At 40.3% G+C, this 20,307-nt stretch overlaps 1 protein-coding gene across 3 annotated transcripts in view; it reads right to left on the reverse strand.

Annotated features, from left to right (window-relative positions):
- Positions 1-20,307, reverse strand: part of plch2a (phospholipase C, eta 2a) — a 156,818-nt gene that overhangs the window by 4,439 nt on the left and 132,072 nt on the right. For 2 of the 3 annotated variants that reach the window (XM_080031386.1, XM_080031387.1), the window contains exons 9-22: positions 18,272-18,392; positions 16,436-16,607; positions 14,418-14,525; positions 12,179-12,322; positions 11,534-11,650; positions 10,661-10,761; positions 10,193-10,281; positions 9,788-9,970; positions 9,469-9,576; positions 8,888-9,012; positions 8,416-8,500; positions 7,288-7,434; positions 5,811-5,890; positions 2,872-3,253 (exon numbers count right to left, since the gene is read on the reverse strand). In XM_080031386.1, coding sequence (XP_079887512.1) covers positions 2,872-3,253; positions 5,811-5,890; positions 7,288-7,434; positions 8,416-8,500; positions 8,888-9,012; positions 9,469-9,576; positions 9,788-9,970; positions 10,193-10,281; positions 10,661-10,761; positions 11,534-11,650; positions 12,179-12,322; positions 14,418-14,525; positions 16,436-16,607; positions 18,272-18,392 — 1,962 coding nt within the window. The remainder of the gene's footprint in view (positions 1-2,871; positions 3,254-5,810; positions 5,891-7,287; positions 7,435-8,415; positions 8,501-8,887; positions 9,013-9,468; positions 9,577-9,787; positions 9,971-10,192; positions 10,282-10,660; positions 10,762-11,533; positions 11,651-12,178; positions 12,323-14,417; positions 14,526-16,435; positions 16,608-18,271; positions 18,393-20,307) is intronic. The other variant, XM_080031388.1, reaches the window with a different exon arrangement.

Below are 20,307 nucleotides of genomic sequence, written 5' to 3' on the forward strand. Positions count from 1 at the left end.
ACCCTTCTGACTTTTTGGGTTTTAAATCAGGTGGTATCTGGCTTGTGGCAACCAAGCCTTCATAGCGACGGCGCTTTTTGATCCTTCGATATCGGCTCTTCCTATCATTGTGAAGTAGAATTCACCAAGTGTTGGATTGTTCACCCACTAATAGGGAACGTGAGCTGGGTTTAGACTGTAGTGAGACAGGTTAGTTTTACCCTACAAATAATTTACAAGAATAAGCATAATATCAGAATAAAGTTAGGAAAATGGCTGTAAATGTGTCTAAAATTATTTAAGATTGAATTTCTAAGTTAATTATAAGATTTGGTAGATTAAATCTAAATCTGCTCTAACAAATGTCACACCAAATAACGTTTGGTCATTACTCCTTACTTAAAGAGATCCTATTATACTACTTTTCTGGTCTTAATTTCTTGCTATAGAGCAACCTGACACGAATCACATCACAAAAAACTATGTAGATTTTCGGGACACTCTTCCTCTTACCCTAGCGAGCACAGCAGTCTCTCTCTACACACTGCTTTGAGCTTCTCCGCCCCTCCCCCCCTGCTGCAAACCCCACTCCGTTGTGATTGGTTACCTTCCTTCCAGCAGCGGGAGATTTTCAGGAAGGTGGGGGCATGCAGCCGGAGCTTGCCTGAGCAGCATTACCATACATGGAAACATCCGGGTACGTGACTCACGATACCCGGAAATTTGAACAAGTTATTTCTCGACCGGCTGCCATAGTGTTTAGTGCTCTGCATAGCCACCCCAGACGGTCAGCAGGGAATACGTCGAAATGCATGTACGTAATTATTTGATACGCTAGTATGGTTAAACATGACTATAAATCATTATAACAACGTTTATAGGTCATAAAAGTCGAAAAGTATCATAGGTCCTCTTTAACATATTAGCCCTGCAGTCCTGCACTGAGATTCTATATTTTTTTTGGTCAGAAGTACATTACATTTCTTATGTGTTTTATGGGTAAGTAAGTTTTTTTTTTTTTTCAATGTTTTTTTTGGCATTTTTATGCTTTATTGATAGTGTAGAGACAGAGTTGAAATGGGGCAGAGAGGGGAGTGACATGCAGAGAACGACCGCGGGCGGGAATCAAACCCGGGTCTGCTGCTGGGCCCGGCCCGGGGGGGGACGCCCTACCAACTGAGCTAAGGGCGCCCCCAAGGATAAGTAAGGTAAGAGTAGTTAATAGCATCCTAGAATAACTTGTTAACACAGCAACCAAGATATCGTCTAATCTATCCAGCTGGAAATAAACTGAAGTTATTATTATATTGTCATGATTTGATTTACTGGTCTGGATTAGACAGCCTGTAGTAAATTGTTTGGAACTGTGTTGCACTCCTCGTAGCGACTGCTAGGCGGGGGACATGTCAAATGAGATTGTGCTCTGATTCTATGTATTTATGTACTCATCAAATAGTTACACAAATGTAAACTACTTCTATTTATTTCAGGTTAAAACTTACCACTCTTTTCATCTGTCAAGCATGGGTGAAGTACCAGGTGAGATATTTTAAGACATGACAGGAGATGGGAAATTGGAATCAATTCATTGAAATAGAATCAGGGATCATTCTTGGATGAAAGCTACAGAAAGCGGAACTTGATCTCTAATTGGAGTCCATGGAAGTAATGTGTGGGATATTAGATTTGTCCTCAAACTATCAGGGGAACGTGGGGTGACAAGGTTAGTCTAATGTACAGGTACACACTGCAGTAAAGAGATGTTTCCTAACACTTTACAATAAGTTTACATTAATTAGCTGTTAGTTAATGCTTAGTTAATGCATAGCATAAGTTAACTAAGTATAGTTAATGCTTAACAAAGCATTGACTTACCGTTACCCTTATTGTCAAGTCTCACATGTTTCGGACAGCATTACGCTACATACACATTTGAGGTCTTGCTATGGCGGACTAACGGGAAGTCTACGGTCTACATAAACAGCCCACTACAGCCACTACTGGGTTATTGCTAATGCTGCCTCAGATTCATCTTACCAGCGAAGAACATGGGGGACTTATGGCGCAACTCTTCCATTTTCAGGGCAAACAGGGCATTCATCTCGCGCTGCAGTGTGCCTACAGCCCTCTTGCGGTTGTCGAGGACAGAACGTGGAGGCAGCATAGGAGGCAACTCCAAGCTGCTCAGGCTGCTAAAGCTGTCACAGCTGCTACTGTCACTGAGCAAGAGACTTCCATTTGCATTAATGTTTATGAACGGGCTGAGTTTCGTGCCACAAAGAGTACCATAGCTGGGGGGTGTTTCCTGCTGCAAACAGAGGTTGGCCTTGCAGTCTGGTGCAAGGCTTTGCACTGGTGTTATAGTATTACGGGAGCGTCTTCGCGGAACGCTGGAGGACCGTGTGTTTCTCTGTGATAAATCAGACTGGGGTCGCATGTGCTGGGCACCAAGAGTTTGTCTTGTTGAGGATCTGAGGAAGGGAATTGGTCGAGGAAGGGCCTGGGGCGAGTACTGAAACTGGGCCTCCGCACATGACTTGGGGTCGGGAGACAACTCTGACTCTGTCTGGGCCGCGAGGGGATTTGCTATTGGATCTTGTCTTTTGATCGATGAAGTGCAAGTACTTATTTCCTGTTTCTCCCTATCTGACATTTTGGACTTGCTTCCCTTCCTTTCCTTAACCTGACCCTTTCTTTCAGCCTCAGGACTCTCCTTGGAGCCAATCACACATGTCATGCAGTTGGAAGTAATCCCAACGCTCCCCGAGCTGTTCAGTGCGACGCGGGCAAACACCCCTGGCTTCGTGTCCAGAGGGTCATGGAAGCGGAGCCGACTGGCCCGTTTGAGAGGCTCACTCATGGGTCGTCGATGAGCAAAAAGTTGGCTCTTACCTTTACCATCCTCAGGGTGAAAAGCCCCATTGGTGTCAGGACGATCCCAGGGACCCTTGGCTTGGTGGGATGCCAGCGAGTCCCCGTTGCGGTGCTGTGGTGTTGTGGGCTGGTGAGGGGCAGCAGCAGAGGCCTTGTGCCTGTCCTCAGACTCTCGGTCCTCACTAGCGCCCTCTGAGCTGTTGTCTTTGGTGTCGATGGCGATCTCTGGGAAGCCCTTCTTGATTTTGGGCTGGCCTTTGGTGGGTGCACTGGCAGTGCGGCGCAGGAGGTGGGCACCGAATGGGTGCTTACGGCTGTGATGCACAGCAGCATGGCTGTCTAGGGAAGACTGCTTTGGGTTTCTGTGAAACAGCCCTTTTATGCCGGTGGCTGCTCTGGCCTGACAAGAAACACAAAACATTCTCGTCAAACACACACTGAATCTTAGAAAACCAGAATTTCCTTCACAGAAAACTCATACAAGGACAATGTTTGCCATAATGCAGGTAGCACTGGTTCACGTTGCATTAGTGTAATCAAACATGGAAGGTTATGGAATAGTGAGCATGCTTAAAAGTTAACCAATTCCATGGATATCTACATTTACCCAAGAAATGTTAATTATAACGAAGTCTCTCAAATCATCACTCAGTTCAGCTGTAATCCACACTGACTAGCTTTAAAGGTTTTGAATTCCACTTGGACTCAGTGTTAGATGGTTAGACATGTTCAACACCTACACATATGTATACAGCACATGTGGTAAATTATTGGTTAGGCAAACACATGCTTGAAGCTTCCTAAAGCTACCTCAAAAACACAGAGTATCCCAGGTTGTGTTTACATCTACAATTATATAAAGTGACTACAAAAGACTATTATATGTAGAAATTTAAAAAGTTATTTGTTTGCCTTCAAACAATTGACCTGTTTCATCATTTTATATTCATGCTAAATAGACTTCAAACATCAAACATTGTATTGTCTTGTTTCCTGTGTGATAAGGTGTTCCATGATAATAGTCAACAGTCACAATGATTGGGGCAAACATGATGACAATGATATGGACATTTAGACACTGATGACAGGGAAACTCACTCTAGTAGACCACCTTGTATATTACATTGATTCGACCACAGAATTGCCAAATCAAATGGAGATTTAGTGGGACAAGGCATCGTATACTCCATTCATTGCAATTACTTTTAATCAAAAGTTTAATACAATGTGAAAGAAGTAGATCCAAAAAGTCTGACTGTTGACCGGTTAATTATTTATCAACAGAGAAGCAACAGTCTAGACATAAAAAAAGACAAGAAGAAGAAAAGAAGAAGAAGTCAAATATTATGAAAATATAAAATCATAAAAAGGGAGAAACAGACTAGACATTCAGAGCAACCATTTCAACCAAATGTTAGATTGGTTTTCCTAAGACACTGCTACTGTATTGTGCCATTACAATCTGAAATGTCATGATAAAAAATTAATTCATTAATTAAAAAATAGACATCCAACAATTAAGAACTGTTGGAAAACACTGTAGAGACAGTTTCTAAAGGGAAGAAAAAAGAAAATAGCAGACAAAAGGAATCAAAAAACAAGGGTACAGAAAAAAAGAGAAACAAATGTCCTCAAAGGCACTTGAACTGAATACCCCTGCAGTGCAGTACACTAAAAAAAAACTCCAGAGTTGAGAGGAAAAAGTGCTCTCAGCAAAAAACCACCAGGGAGAAGTCACTGGCTTCAGGCAGATTTCCTGACTCACATTTCTCTTTTCTCTATCCAGCTCTTTCACTGTGTACGTTGATGACATTGGATCTACTTTTCGGGGGAGGGCAATGAGGAAGCAGGCAGGTCAAGCCTTCATAACTCATGTGAGGCATGAGTTGGCCGAATTGTTTTAAATGCTTGCAGTTAGGTGACAAGAAGAGGGTGTGTAGTGGGGTGTCACTGGCTAAGAGAGAGTGGAGCGAGCGTGTGGCTCATGCATGATGCCGACTGGGTCTCACTACACCTGAGTTTTGAGTGGCAGCTTCAGGGCTCCTAAAAATTTCCTGCCTCTAAATGGAGCGTTTGGAAAAAGAGGGGTCCACTGAAATCACAAACAAGACACAGGAAGAGAGCGAAAATCAGAGAGGTGGAGGATGAAAGAGAGATGGTAAGAGAGAAATCACAACAGGAAGCAACAGCTGAGAAAGAGGAAGTTCAAAGTAAGGACAATGTGAACAACAGAGCGGTCATTTACAACACGGCTGGACACCGCTGAGTGCATTTGGAGCTAGAGGGTCACGGGGGAAAGAAATGCAAAGCTTGTGTGGTGACGGCAATGACTGCAATATTTATGAAGCAATACTTTGAAAATGAAATAAAAGCAATAATACACGCTGTCAATATATCTACCACAACACAATTTCCTTCTTGCTGAGCAATTGTTTTATTCAATCAACTTTGCTAATGTAAAGACTACATTTCATTTTGGAAAAATTGTTATATAGCTACTTATTAGAAAATCTTTTGTTGCAAGAAAATGAAAGAGGGATGTGCAGAAGAAATAAAAAAAAGGTACAGCGGGTGAATTATTTGGAAAAAAATAATCACTATTAGTCTTGCTAGTCCATCTATACAAAGCCCTGAATTTACCAATGAACATTTCACAATCAATAAATTGGCTGGGAGGATATATCTCTATTACAACAGTTTTTTTACACTGTTAAATATGCCACATGATTAACAGCAGATAAGATTATTGAAACTCAAAAATATCAATCAATGATATAAAGTATATATACGATCAATTTACAGTCAGGGTGACATGCTAGAAATGCGCAAATGTTTTGAAAAGCTGTTAATGTGTGAAGCTGTTACGTAATGCTCTAATTTTATGTTACATTTCAATTGTAGAGCAAAGGTAACAGATCTGTTGTACGTTGTCGGACGGCTTTTTCTGTAGTACCTACCTTACCAGTGATGTCATGCACAGCTACATGAACAAAGATGGACGCCTCCTCCATACCTTCCAAGTACACATGACGATAACCTGTACATAAACACACATCACAGAGTCACATAATATAAAGTTTTCTATTATTGATATTCTACTGCTATCCAGAACTGTCAATCTGATCATATTACTAGATCGTCTAAAGTCAAACATATTCAGGGAGCACATGATGTGGAAGTCTTGCGGTACACTTTAGAAAAGATCGCCACTTTAGATAAGGAGTAATATTCATACTGTAAGGAGTGGTATCCCTCAAGGCTTGATAGTCTAGTAATGTTCTGTCTATATACTGCTGCCGGGTGATCATATGTGAAGCTTCAGGCAAAAGTTCCACTTCTTGGTAGAAGACTCTCAGCTTTTCATTTACATTGATAATCATGAGCATCCCAATGTAATCCATTCTCCTTACTGTAAAAAAGCTTTATTTGTGAAAGACTTGTCTTTATGGATTGAACACATGGTCGCGAGTTAAGCCTGTACATGCTGCTGTTCTGAGTTCAAGCTAAAACATACTTCAGTGTTTGAGCTACAAATAAAGACTCATGGTATGACGCTGATTTACTGTGGTTAATCACTGGGGTTGTGTAAATATGTTTTGGCTGTTCTTCAACAAGAAGTATCCTCTGCTATAGCGGGGGAAGTTTGCAAAGAAGTGCTGGGAGGACTGTTGATCTACACAAACAAGGTCCAGCACCGACAGTAACCTTTAAACCACTGAATGTTATTTTATCATCTGTTTTAAATATCCGTTTGTTTCCCAGTCAAGTTTTTTTTTGGCCCTCATCCAATATTTATATTGGGTATTTGCCAATATTATTATTTCAAACAACATGACACAGCTGCCCAGAGCACAATCAAGTTAATTGAATCTTTAGAATTAGCGATGGAAAACTTTACACATTAATGAGCTTCAGAAGTTGTGTATTTTCAAACTCAAGACAGAGCCAAGCAAGGTGTTGTCCCCCGTTCCTAGGCTCTATGCTAAGTTTAGCTAGGCTATCCATGACCTTATTTCAGCGTTGTATTCACAGACTTGATATCAATCTTCTCATCTCGCTCTCTAAAATAACGCAAATGAGCATATTTTCCAAAATGTTGAGCTTCTCCGTTAATAATACACTCCTAAAGTGTAATCTTGGGATCTTTTTTTATAGAAGAGTTTCTAATATTCGACCAGATCAAATTAAAAATAAATAAACTGAATTAAACCGCATAATTGAAATCACATTGGAAAAAAAAATACTTTTATTTAACTTTCACTTTGCCCTTTTATATATCGTACTATCTTCAGATTGAATACCATGTCATACGCGGAAATGATATCACCGTTAACAGCAGAAACAAAATGCAAATACGAAGGTCACATAGAATCATGAGCTGTCAAAGATACAGTTACATTTCCATCTAAAAGCAGGTGCTCCGCCATAGCTTACCTGGCATCATGCTGTTGAAGGCGATGGTGCGCTGGCCGATGAAGTCCTGGCCGATGGGGTCATGATCCCACACGAGGAAGCGCACCAGGGCCTGCTCCGGCATGTGCACCGTGAACACCAGAGTCTCCTCCCACATCGGGTTGAACCCTGCGGGACCGTCCAGGGAGCAGACGCAGGCAGACGGGGGGTGGGAGGGGTGGAGTGGAGGGTGGCATGGGAGCAGAGGGATGAGAGAGAAATAGTGAAAAAACAGAAAAAGATTTGAGAGACGCCAAAAGATAAGGTAGATAAAATATGACAAATAATAAAAAGGGAGAAGTTAAGCAGATACAGAGAAAGGAGAGACAGTGACTGAGATGGAGGGCAGAGAGAGTGGAAGAGTCAGAGAACAAGCTCAGCACTCATCAATTATTCAGGGTGTGTGTGTGTGTGTGTGTGTGTGTGTGTGAGAGCAGACTAAGAGGTGCTGCCTGTGCACGTCTTCTCAGCCGAGCTCATCAATTATTGATCAGAACTCACACAGACAGCTCAAACACACACACACACAAACACATACACAATATTGCTCTAATCGCCACATACATACATTGCATGTCAAAGGCAAACCACAACAAACCACCCTCCTCCTCATGCAAACAGCGGGACATAATGTGTGGCTCACTTCACAGTAAAGTAGTCAGTATTCATGGACCATGGGTTTTTACAGCAAACTGGTCAGTAATGAATGACTCACTGTATCTTTAACTAGAGTTTTAAATAACAGTCACACCGGATAGTGACTCTGAAGGATATGCAAGGACGCACGGATGAATTTCACACAGTGGCTCTCTGAGCTACTGTAGCTGGCTTGCCAAGTGTCTGTCAACTCCTGTCTCATAAACTGAGTGCAAACTATGCCCCCGAAAATTACTCTGTTTCATTGTTTGATAATGTAAGCATGTTGACTGAATGATAGACACAAATAAGATGCATAGTGCATTTAAGTTTTTTTAATACAATTTGTTTCCATTGCCAATTCATGAATTGACAGACTGTAACAGAATCATTACAGGCTATGTCTATGGCCAGAGGGTGACCTGATCGATCAAAGTTTATGAAGTTAATGAAGACACATCTCCATCAACTCACCATTGTCATCCACCACTCTGGTCTGCTCCTTGCCACAGTCCACTGGGAGGCCGATGATCTCCACCTCCACGAAGGGATCAATGATCTGACAGAAAGACGTTACAGCCAGCATTAAGGTATCTCCTCCAAACCAACCACTTCCTCTGGTGTAAAGACCTTAGCTTCAATGATCACAACTTGACTTCTTGTTTGGCAGTTTTTTTTATACTGTGGAATATTCAGTATTAGTACATTAGAACAGTATTCAGTACACTATACTTGGACTGAAAATCCTCATCACCATTGGTTATTGCAGGAGTTCCATGACTGACAGGCCTAATTCACAAAGATGGCTTTCTATGAAACAGAGTGCATTTATTTGTATTTAACAAAATAGTAAGGTGGAGGTCGTAGTTATACATTACCACTGTGATGAACTGAAATGCTGTAAAACAAAAGTGAAATTGAGATGTTTAAAAGGTAAGTACAGTACCTCTCCTCTGTCCCCTAGCATAGAGTCTTTGGGTTTAGGAAGCTGTTGTCCACTGATGATCTTCAGAACCAGCTGTTTCCTCGTCTGACCCAGCAGCGGGTCTTCAAGGTTGGGGTCAAAGGCACCTGCAACCGAAAATAAAGAAAGTACCAAGTTTATTTGTGACTCTTTACTTACAAAAGTCAATTGTAAGTTCCAAAAAATAAAACGTATTCAACATAATTGTTGACATTGTCATTTACTGTGAACATATTTAAAAAGGCAAACAGTGCAAGTCTGTCATGTTTACAATCAATATTATAACATGTATTATGATGTATAAGAAAACATCAACATGGATATCTCATTAAAAAACATACAGTTAAATAAGTAGCACACTGCTGTACTTTGTCAGTATGCTTATACTCAAACATCATGAGTGTATGCAGGAAAACGAAAAATTTCTGATTTTATGACTGAGAAAAACAGAAATAACAAATTGGAAATATTCCTGAGGTCGTTGTTAAAAAATAAACTCAATACGTTCTACTAAAATGATGTGACGTAAATGAAAAAAAAAAATGTATTTCCAATGTGCTGACCTTCACACATGCAGGTCGGCTTGAGGATGTAGCCACAGTTGCCATTGCTGTAGAATTTGGCTCTGTTGAGCTGGAGCACCCGGCCCTCCGACTGGTAGTTGAGTGCGACTGAAATCAAAGCAGTTGATATCAATATCATTAGCAGGCTGTTTATTTTTATTTTTTATGTTCAGGTGCTGACGAACAGCCTGTGGGAAGGATCCGAAACTGTGGAGCTGATTGACAGATATCATAATAGCCGTGGCAGCAGTGTGGTTCAGATCATTTTGAATGCAGTGAGTATTATGATGCACACGTTCAGGTTGGGTTAAGCTCATACCTAGCTGACAGCCGGCGTTCCAGAAGGGCTGGGGGTTGAAGTTGGAGGAGTCTACGCGGTAAGAGGAAGGGTAGATACGGGAGAGCTGTCTCTGGTTGAACTGGATGAAGGACGTAGCTTTCTGCTGCATCACCTGGTGAGCTTTGGTCTCACTCAGTGACGACACCTGCCAGCTGCAGTTGGCTGCCAGGGACAACACAGAGACAAGTTTCTTTGTTTCTTTCTTTGCCCTGAGGCACGTAAACTTCCATTTTGTTCAAATGTTATCAAGTATGGTTCAACAGGTGAGGTTCAATGAAGACTTTTGAATTATGTTTGCAATGACCTGTCTACAAGTTACAATGGGAATACATATATTACACTGTCCTTGAAGCTGTACTAGCTATGGTGAACAGAGCAGCTCACCTTGTGCCTCAATATCATAGAGACCCACAGACCGCGTGTATTTGACCAGATCAGACAGGGCTCTGGATAACTTCATGGTCTTCTTCCTTCTAAAGGGTCAAACAAGGTCAAAGGTTGAATATGTAAACACACACACACAATGATTATATATAATAAAGTGTGACAGGGCTTACATGCATAGACAACATGGTGATGTTATAGACTCAGTACATTCAAATATTTATATGATGGTTAAACATTCCTACCTATATTCGAAGATTAAAATACCCCCACAAAACTGATTATGTATTACTAAAATGATATGTGCAATCATTGAAATAAAGCTAATATCAAGTTACTTTTCTACGTTAACATCACATGTATAGGAGAAGTCAACACCCTCCTCTCTGTGTAACAAACTACAATGTGTCCGTGTGTTTGTGTGTGTGTGTGTGTGTGTGTGTGTGTGTGTGTGTGTGTGTAGCATACTTGTTGTGGTGCAAGGGGGCACGGGAGGCGCTACTTGTGCTCTCTTGGTCTGTATCTGTGTCTTCAAAGCTTGACGTCTTCTTCAGCTTGGTTGTCTTTTTCTGCAGGAGAAAGAGTCATTGACCGGTGAGGGGTCTCTTCATGTGTAACAGGCTTCAAGAGATTTGTATTAATTGGACCAAGATTTGGAACACTAACATTTGAGACACAAGTATTTTGGTCATCTGTGAAAAGCAATGAGAACACAGACTCAAAGCTAGTGCAGCATCTTTCAGTGGTGGTCATTATTTAACCATCTAATGATTAGTGTTCATTAATCATAAGTTTGAAAAAATGTAAATAATAATGTCAGTGATGTCTTCAGATTGCTTGAAAAATCGGGATTTAGTTCACAATGTAAAAGTACAGAAAAGTATTTTTAATGATAATTTCTGTTTTTCAAATCCATATGCTGTACTTTTAGTTCCCAAAATCCAGCTGTATTCTATAGATCACCATATTAATACATACTTTCCTCTGTAGGCCACAACTATGTTAACCTGATCCGCTCATTAAAGCAGGAAGTATTGAGCTTTGCAGTATTTGAAGTGGGGTCGCCAGCTGTTCCTAGTTCAAGCAGAGAGTGCTGTAGAACTTTATAGTTTCACTTGGTAATCTGAGCATTCTTTGAATGTTTGCATAGGTTTGTTGAATGCTGTCGTGTGACTGCATCCTTGGTTAATATTTTAGTAATGGCAAGTAAGTTGATGTTTAAATTAGGATTCACATAATTGTTCTGTGAATAAACAAAAGCGTATAAAGAAGTTAATCAACGTGTACAGCTGTCCAAGAGTAAAACAGAGAGCACATCGACGAGAGGAGAGATTTGACAACCTTGCGTTTGGAGAAGCTCCCCATGAAGGAGCGGCTTGTTCGCTTGTTGCTGCTGGGATTGGCTTCGTCCCCTGTGTCCGTCCCATCCTCACTTTTACCCTGACAGCAGAGGAGAGGCTATTACAGTTAATGAGATCACAAAAAGTCAATATTGGAAAAACAATTCCTGAATAAAACAATTACATTCAAAAACGATAAGTTTAAGGATATTCTTTTTTTTTAATGTCCCAAAGGTATCATATAAATCAATATCTAAAATGCGTTGTATTTTGTCCCATAAGCCTGGAGCAAAACAATCTATAAGCTGTCATTCCGAGTTTGAAAACAACAAATGCCCTGTTGTTCGCGTCTGTTGAGAGTTCGATATTTGTTTTTATCCAAATGATTTATTCATATTCAGTAACAATTCAAATCACTATTCGATGGGGTGGGATAAGTGTTTTCACAAAGTAGAGGATATAGTTATTGATCCATTACTCATACACAACTTCACAGGGATTTGTTCTGGCACTGACTTGATTACAGGAGGGAGATGAGTGAGTAAAATAAGGAACAAGGATGAAAGCAGAATTTTTATGAATGTAAAAAGCTTTAGTCTGTTTGCAGGCCAAGCCAATACATTAAGGACTCTCTGTCTGTGTTTACCTTGGAGCCAGTTTTGTCACTGGGAGGCAGGCCTGCCACGTTGAAGTTGTCCGGATCTTCTCGGTCTCTGATCTTGGACTCTTTCATCAGGTTGTCCAGCTTTTTCTTGGCCATGTTTTCCACTTGCTTCCTGTTGGCTGACGTCTGGAGGAGGAAGGAACAATTACACATTTTTGAATGTCAGGAATTGCGAAACATTTTACCCGCCCGCCTGCTCCACAGCTGAAGGTTTTTTCATAATAGTAGGCAACTGAGCTTTAGAACATTGTCTTATCATGCCACTATAATGTCTCCAGTTTGTACAATTTGAAAGAGAGAAGAGAAAAGTCTCTAACTGCAGCTTCTCTCATTTCCTTCAGGAGTTTTTCTTTCTGCAGATGCATAACTACATGTTCAGAACTTGACTTACCAACCATTTTAAAATGCCTCTCTCTAAATTTGGGAATTTAATATATGGGTTTATAATCATTTGAGAAAGGTATTTATTATTAATTTTACCTTGAAAGATAGCAAATATTTTAATTGAAATAGTAACAACAGTAAAGATGCCAAGGAATATGTAAAAACCTTCATTAAAATGGCTTTTACTGAAGCAGCTCTGGCAGCAGAATATTAGCTTTTCAACCTTGTCATGAACAACTAAGCAATAAAAGTACGATTTAAATATCCATCAACTTCGTTTAGCATTATCACTTCAACTCCAATTAGAGGTTCCACTGTGCTTTAGTAAGATCCACAGATGTGTGCATTAAGTCTTTACTGTTTATTTTGAACACATAAACATGCAGGATTTTACCAGAACCCACGTCTCATGAGGAGAAAGGATGAAGCAATACGTTGAATACATACACGTCAAACCAATTGACCAATGGTTGCTTTAGCAAAGTAAACCATTCCAGGAGTATGATGCTATGTATGACATTAAAGTAATATGTCATGTTTTTTTCTAAGCAATATTTTGTTGTTTCATGTTACATAATGCAGAACCTCCCACACTGGTTGATGAACAGACATGTTAATAATGTGAGCATTTCCACATGAGAGAATGGCAGAGAATGATGGTGGGACATCCTTTATGACTGTGACTTGCAATAAATGAAAGATGTCCTTAGTAAGAGATCACTGCTCCATGCTTTTGCTTAAACTATATGCACATGCTCTGTTCAACCACATGGTGGCAGAGTCCATCCATAAGGCACTTCAGACCACACGCAACAGCAACACACTCCATGAAGAGTTCTAATGAGTTCTATTTCTGAGTGTTCATTGCGGACCGGTCAGACAGAATTTGTAGGACAAATATTGTGTTTTTAATGATGGACATGATGCAGGGGGGTTACTTATTTCTTGGTAAATTAGAAAATTATACCTTTATTATTCTGGGCATAGCTTTTTATCTATTTCAAAAAAGAGATAAATAAGCATTGCCCAGCTTCATTTGAAACCTGGTTTCAAAAGGCATTTCCACCCTGAAAGAAATACATTTTATAGAATATATTTGTTTATATATTATTGATATACCTTTTGCACCTGAAGCCTCAGCAGATTATTTTTGTCAGTGCAGTTAATTAAAAAGGGGAAGAAATGCCCACACATGCTGCCAGAGTTTGAACCAAACATCTTTTCAAGGAGGTTTTAACCCGCTGGCCATAATTAGCAGCAATAAGATCAAATTAACTCGAAAGCAACCTTCTGCTGCTCATTTGTTCTTTTTGAGAAAAAAGGGTAATAGCTACAGGTTAATACACCTGCCATCTAAACACTACCAGCTGAAGATAAACTAAGAAGCAAAATACTGAGAAAAAAAGACCAATTATTTCCTTTAATTCAAGACCTAAAAGACTCTTATTGATATGCATGTTTGCTTCCAGATAAAGAATCCTCATACAACACAATTCGATGGAGCATCTTTAAAGAAGTGCTTTTCTTGACAGGCAGGATGAGATGAATGGTTTATGACTGGGTGAGATATCTGAAGCGGTTGAGAATGGGCTTTGTATACAGTACTGTACCTTCCACTGTGGAAGAAGCAAGAAAGAGTTGCAGAGGAAGAAGAAGGGACAAACGGGAAGAGAGAAGAGCAGGAAATGAGAACAAATAGCCACACAGAAAGAGAGAAAGACAGAAGCAAACCGAATTCACGCCATAGTCACTTTTCACAGGACACAAAGACTGCCACTGGTAGATAGAGGAGATTAATGTTAAGTGGAGAGAAAAATGTCCAAACAAGGCTACATACATCTCCGTTCATCAGCTTGCAGTCGTCCTCCATTTCATCAGCGCTGTCCTCGTCCGACACGTCTCCCTCCTCTGCATTCTCGTCAATGTTGGGAGGCAGTTTCTTCCCCTGATGGTAAAATGAACAGAGTCATTACAGCTACATATTATATTAAACAGCTGCAACATTCATTGTATTCAATTAATGTCTAGACTCTAGGTCATGGAAATGATGCTAGATGGGGCATTCCTGGTATCACTGACTATGCACAACAACCCCACTTCGAGTTTGCCCATTGATCATCCGTACATATTGTCAAGGCAATATGTACAGCATTTCTACTTAAAGTAAGTGAGTTTACCAAGGACATACAGACATTAACAGAAACCGAACCTGAAACTGAATAAAGCAACACATCTGAAGAGGGCAGACAATATGAATGTCCTTGGGCTTTTAAAAAGGACCATAAACTATAAAAATGTGGAACAAATGTTGATACTGTGGATGAAGGACATCAGCTGGATATTACTGTGTAAGTTTGTTGACTTTAAGGGGCCTTTCACACCTAAAGGTCTGCACCAAGATCCAAACTAAGGACTTTTTTGACATACCTAAATCTGTTTTCATCACCTACATGGGCTGCGTCCCCCTATACAGGACATTGATTGGTTTGTAGATGGGCGTGCCGTGCGTCTGATGTCAGCATTTCTTTTTGGTATAGCCTTCACCATTTTGAATGTATGAATGAAGAAAAATGTGAACAGATTCATTTCCTGCAGCACTGTATACTTCAGGCAGCCACCCAGAAAACGCACACCTCCCGCTTTGACTACAGTTGTATATAAAAAAAGAATAAAAACTTGCCCGTCTCTCATCAGCAAGCCCCTGCCCCCACTCCTACAGTTCCTAATGACAGTCCCACTCAGTCATCTCTCAGTCCCAGCGTCAAAGAGGTGGTGACCTGCAGCAGGCTGATAGTAGTTTGACCCTAGCGCTCACAGTTAGGCTGCACAGCATGGGTTTTGTAGGGCAGTGACAAAGTCGTAAATCACATTGTTGACATGTTGGTGACATCACTAATACTCTGCCGACTGTACACACAGGTAGTAAATGCCGGTGCAACAGCTGGCAGAGCAGTCCTTAGCGTGTCAGGTAGCATCTGCTAAGTAGAGCCTCATTAACCTGTTAACAGAGGGTCGTTGCTGCTGCTACTCACCAACATGCTCGCTTGCCTCTGCTTATCCTCATATAGCCTTTTAAAACGTACTTTAGTTGAAGTTGATTTGATTAAGTTCATTCATGCTTGGGTTGAGACACGTCGAGATTCTGTTTATATTACAGACACGGTGGATGATATTGTAATTAAGTAAGTAAGTATCAAGCTGTTCCACTCAGCACTCCCCCTAGGAGGCCTGGAACACTTTTGTTGTGTTGACTGGATTTGCTGCATTTCTTTCTGCTTGTGTATTTGTGTATTTCTGACTTTACATTACTGCATGTTTGTTGTGAATTAATTTATTGTGGCTTTTGTCACACTCACAGCTTGCGGTGCACACACGGTATCAGTTGAGGTTGGCGTTGATGAGCATAGCAACATATTTTATCAGCTCAGAGCTCCTATCAGCTGTGAAGTGAAGCCGACGATTCAGAACTGCTCCTTATCCACAGCCATCAACACGTTCAACCAATTATCTGAAGTCGTCTGGACTCAAAGATAGTGTTTTTCCATAGTAATAATGAGCCATCCTGCAGTCCGTAAACAACTTGATGCCTTTCATTCCTCGCCACAGTCAACTTTTTTAGTTTTTTTCGTACATCTTCTCCCAAACATGTCATATTCAAACACTATCTACACACATATCCCTTCAATCAGCCCGACTGTCTGCCTTTGAAGTCTGCTCCGTGAGGTTCAAACTCCAGATAATAAAACGAGGAGCTGAGATAATGGCCTGAGGACTGTCTGCTCGCACCAGAGAGAATCGGTAACTTTTTTTTTAAACATCCAAACTCGTACGTCTACACCCACGCTCGGACATCACCTTGACAAGGATCTTGCCCTTGAGTTTCTCGGGCGACGGCAGCTTGGCAGACTCCTCGGCTTTGAAGTTGGGCAGGTCCAGTTTGTCCCCCAGGATCTCTATCAGGTACTGGGCCATCTTCTTCTGCTGAGGGACACTGCAGTGGTTCTCTATGGACAGGATGACTGGATAGCTGGAAAAGCACACACACCATGAGAGAGTTAAAGGGCTGAAAGGTGGAGAATTTGTGTCGGTGGTGCCACGCTTGCGGCAGAGTTTAGAACATATTAAAGTCATCATTAAAGGACCAGATGAAGGGGTTTTAGTAGTAGTGCTACTGCGTCCTTGGTTTTCAGATAATACATATTTAAATTAATAGTAAGGGGGAAAAAATACATAACTCTAAAGAATCTGTAAACTTTCAGGCATCAAACATCTGATTGAATTTTCTACACAACATTATTTTAGATTGCATTTGTTATGCATTTGTCTAGCGCTGACACAAATTGTCACAGTTAAATATAAGGCCACCGCTAGACGAGTTAAATGTCAGTAAACAATCTGTTTTTGTGAAATGGCTTTTTAAAGACTGCTTTGGAACAACATTTTGCACACTTGAGTAAGTGACACATCGTTCATCAATGTAAGACTCCAATGTCTTCTTATTTATAGATGAGAATATTATAAAAGACCAAGTCTGGATAACCATAAACATTTCAATTATAATACTTTATATTAGGATTTTTGGTCAAGCATGTTGAACAGACTGATTTACAAAATATCAGCTTGGTCAGATATTTTGTCAGATAGATGTTTTCCTACCAATTTCATCCCCATCTGCCTGTGTTCATCATTTGCCACCCTGGAAATCTAACGGTTCTTTGATGTGGAATGCAGCCTTTCACCTGGTCTTTTTTAGGCAATTATCTGTTGGAGATGGTGTACACACTTGCTTTGTGTGAACACAAAGCAAGTGTTCCTCCCTAATTTTACTTGAAGAGACAGGATCTAAAAATAGAGACGCTCTCTGCTTCCTCCAGACTGTGCATGTCGATGGGATTATCACCTTCTGATGCAGATTCTGTGAGGAGGATGATGATGGTGTTTGTGCGAAGGCTTTCATTCCGGTGCGTGTTATTATGTATTTGATGAAATGTCTTTGAACTGTCAGCTTTTTTCTCTATACCTAATAAGAAACATGGCAAATGTAAAAATAAAAGTCTGAATAATAAATATGAAAGACCAACTGTATACTTATAATAATATAAAAGAAAAAAAAATATATGAGAATATCAGCATCAAGCTTTTGGTAAATTTTAACCTGGGAATTCTCAGTCATCAAATAAACACACTGCACCCAGATACGTCAGAACAACCATTTCTATTGGCATTTATTCCAGATAGCATAGGATTAGGTATAACATTTTACTCATCAGCTCACATGCTGCCACCTAACAATGCCTTAACATGAACATGAAAATATCAGGGAAAGCCTTCACCAGAAATGTTTCAAACATATTAAACCCACCCAATACTGTCATTGTCCTCCAAGAAGGAGGATTAATGCTTTTACAATCCAATAGTCTGTGTGATGCAACCCTGTAATGTTATCTGACAGCATACATGTGCATATACTGCTGGGGGTTTTCCACAGTTTATTAACGCTGTACACACACGCTTTATGGTTTGTCAGTTGACATCATTGGGAGGATGACGATACATGAAAGTGATCTATTGGAGCATTCTGACAGACTGAATGTGTTAGACGGTGAATAAAGGAGAGAAAATAAAAACAGGCAGACGTAGTGTGTGTGTGTGTGCGTCTGTGGTTGCGGGCGTGTATGTGTTTGTACATACTCATTCTTGACAAAGGCATATTTGTTGATGGTGTCGATGACATCCTTGAAGAGGATCTTGGAGGTGAGGGTGTATCCGTGGTGAACGATGGGCTCACCGTCCTGTCCGTCCCAACAGTCCACTGTGGAACGATAAAGAAGAGACGGTATGAGCAGGACAGTCAATAGGAAGCAAATTAAAAATGCAATATTGATTTTTCTTGAGCTAAAATTCGAGATGAGCACCCACTCTACTGTCCATGTCCCTGTTTTAGCGGATATCATGGAGAATATATTGATATCATTCATCATAAGGATGTTTTCATTTATTTAGTATTTCCATTTACTATCTTCTAGTATCTAGTTTCATAACAGAGAAACCAGAGAATAATCAAATACAAAGAAAATACTAGTAAATATAGTTTTAAGTTAAACAAATGTCTTATGTAAAGTCAGCGGGGTTCATTTCACTTTCCACTGAATGTTACATTAGGTCGAAGCGCGCAGCTTGATCTTTCAGTCGGTGTAGTTGACCTTTATTAGAGCATGCGTGTGTTTACGAGTCACTTGCATGGACCTCAGTCCACTTGGATTTACGTTTGCCTCGCTCCTCAGGCAGAGACAGCAGGGTAGTGGGTGGTGACCTTTTTACAGTGGATAAGGCCAACACATGTCTTCCTCACTCTGTCACTCACACCAACTAACATTTTAATATATTGTAGCAGGCATAAATAGTCACGGTAATTACATGTAGCCATTCCCGCCAGCCATTCACTTTGTGTTTTAAATGGTGGAGGTTTCTTTTTCCACAAATTCAGCCCTCCGTTTGTTTTTTCTTAACAAACTGGTAACCGATAAAAGAGATTTGTAGTTCAATAAGAAATTGAATACATCTAATTTGATAGAGGACAAAGCCGAGGACTTTTTAAGTAGCACTGAAAGTAACTGTGGGTTTGAGCAACTGTATGAGATAGCCAGTGGAATGTGGCCAAGAGAACTACATAGACTAACACAAAAATAAAAGATATTTACGGTTTTAATTTGATGACATTATGCAGAACACGGATGGGTTCTGATAGCCAGTAGGGCTGGCCCGAATTATTAGAATATTCGAGTATTCGTTTGATAAATTAGTATTCGGAATATTATTATTATTTTTTTTTCAAAAAATGTTTTTTGCAAAAGCACCTCCAACTGCAACATATTTCGTCAGCAAATAATGATTAGATACACAAGTTATGCAACAATTGTAAAATACACATTAGACTTTAATTCAAAATATATTATCGAATTATTTGAACTTTGACCTAGTTGGCCGCTGACCTTTCAAAGCACAACCGGTGATATCAGCTATAGGCTACGTGACGTTACCAGAGCGAGGCAAACTAAAGCAGCACCAAGCGCAGGAGGGAGAGAGAGATGGAGGAAGAATAGATTATGTGTTCCTCTTAACTCTATAACACAACATTAGCGCGATTTTGGAAGGAAAAGTAGCCTAATGCTTGGCGTAATGCTACTGTTAGTTTACCTTAGCTGTTTGTTTACGTTCGTAATGCAGTGCTACTATTGCCCATCATCAACACTGACTTGCTTGCATCATGGGAATACGCGGTCAATAATGAATATAATATGGACTCAAAAGACTATCAATATTGGACCTTTGTATGGATTTATAAATCCCCGAAAAGATGCATGTTCCGGGATGAATTGAAAAACTCCTGTAAGGGTTACGATGGCACAGCTGATTTGGAACGGAACAACAGCTGTTCGCTTCCACGGGGAAAAAGTAAGAACTCCGAATTTATTACCGTTCGAAAGTTATTAAAATATCAACAAACTACGCAGCTTACTGCCTCGGCTCACACACTCGGTTTCAGAGTGTACATTTGGATTATTAATGTTGGTTTTGATGGTGTGTTTTTTTAGAACGAGTACTCGAATATTCGCTCGGAAAATCTAACGAATATTCGAAGCCTGTAAAATGGTATTCGGGCCAGCCCTAATAGCCAGATCATATGTGGATTTGGCTTCAAGTTGGAAATATACCCTGACTCCTCG

The sequence above is a fragment of the Ammodytes marinus genome (assembly GCF_949987685.1).
Source record: "Ammodytes marinus genome assembly, chromosome: 7".
Lineage (NCBI taxonomy): Eukaryota > Metazoa > Chordata > Actinopteri > Uranoscopiformes > Ammodytidae > Ammodytes > Ammodytes marinus.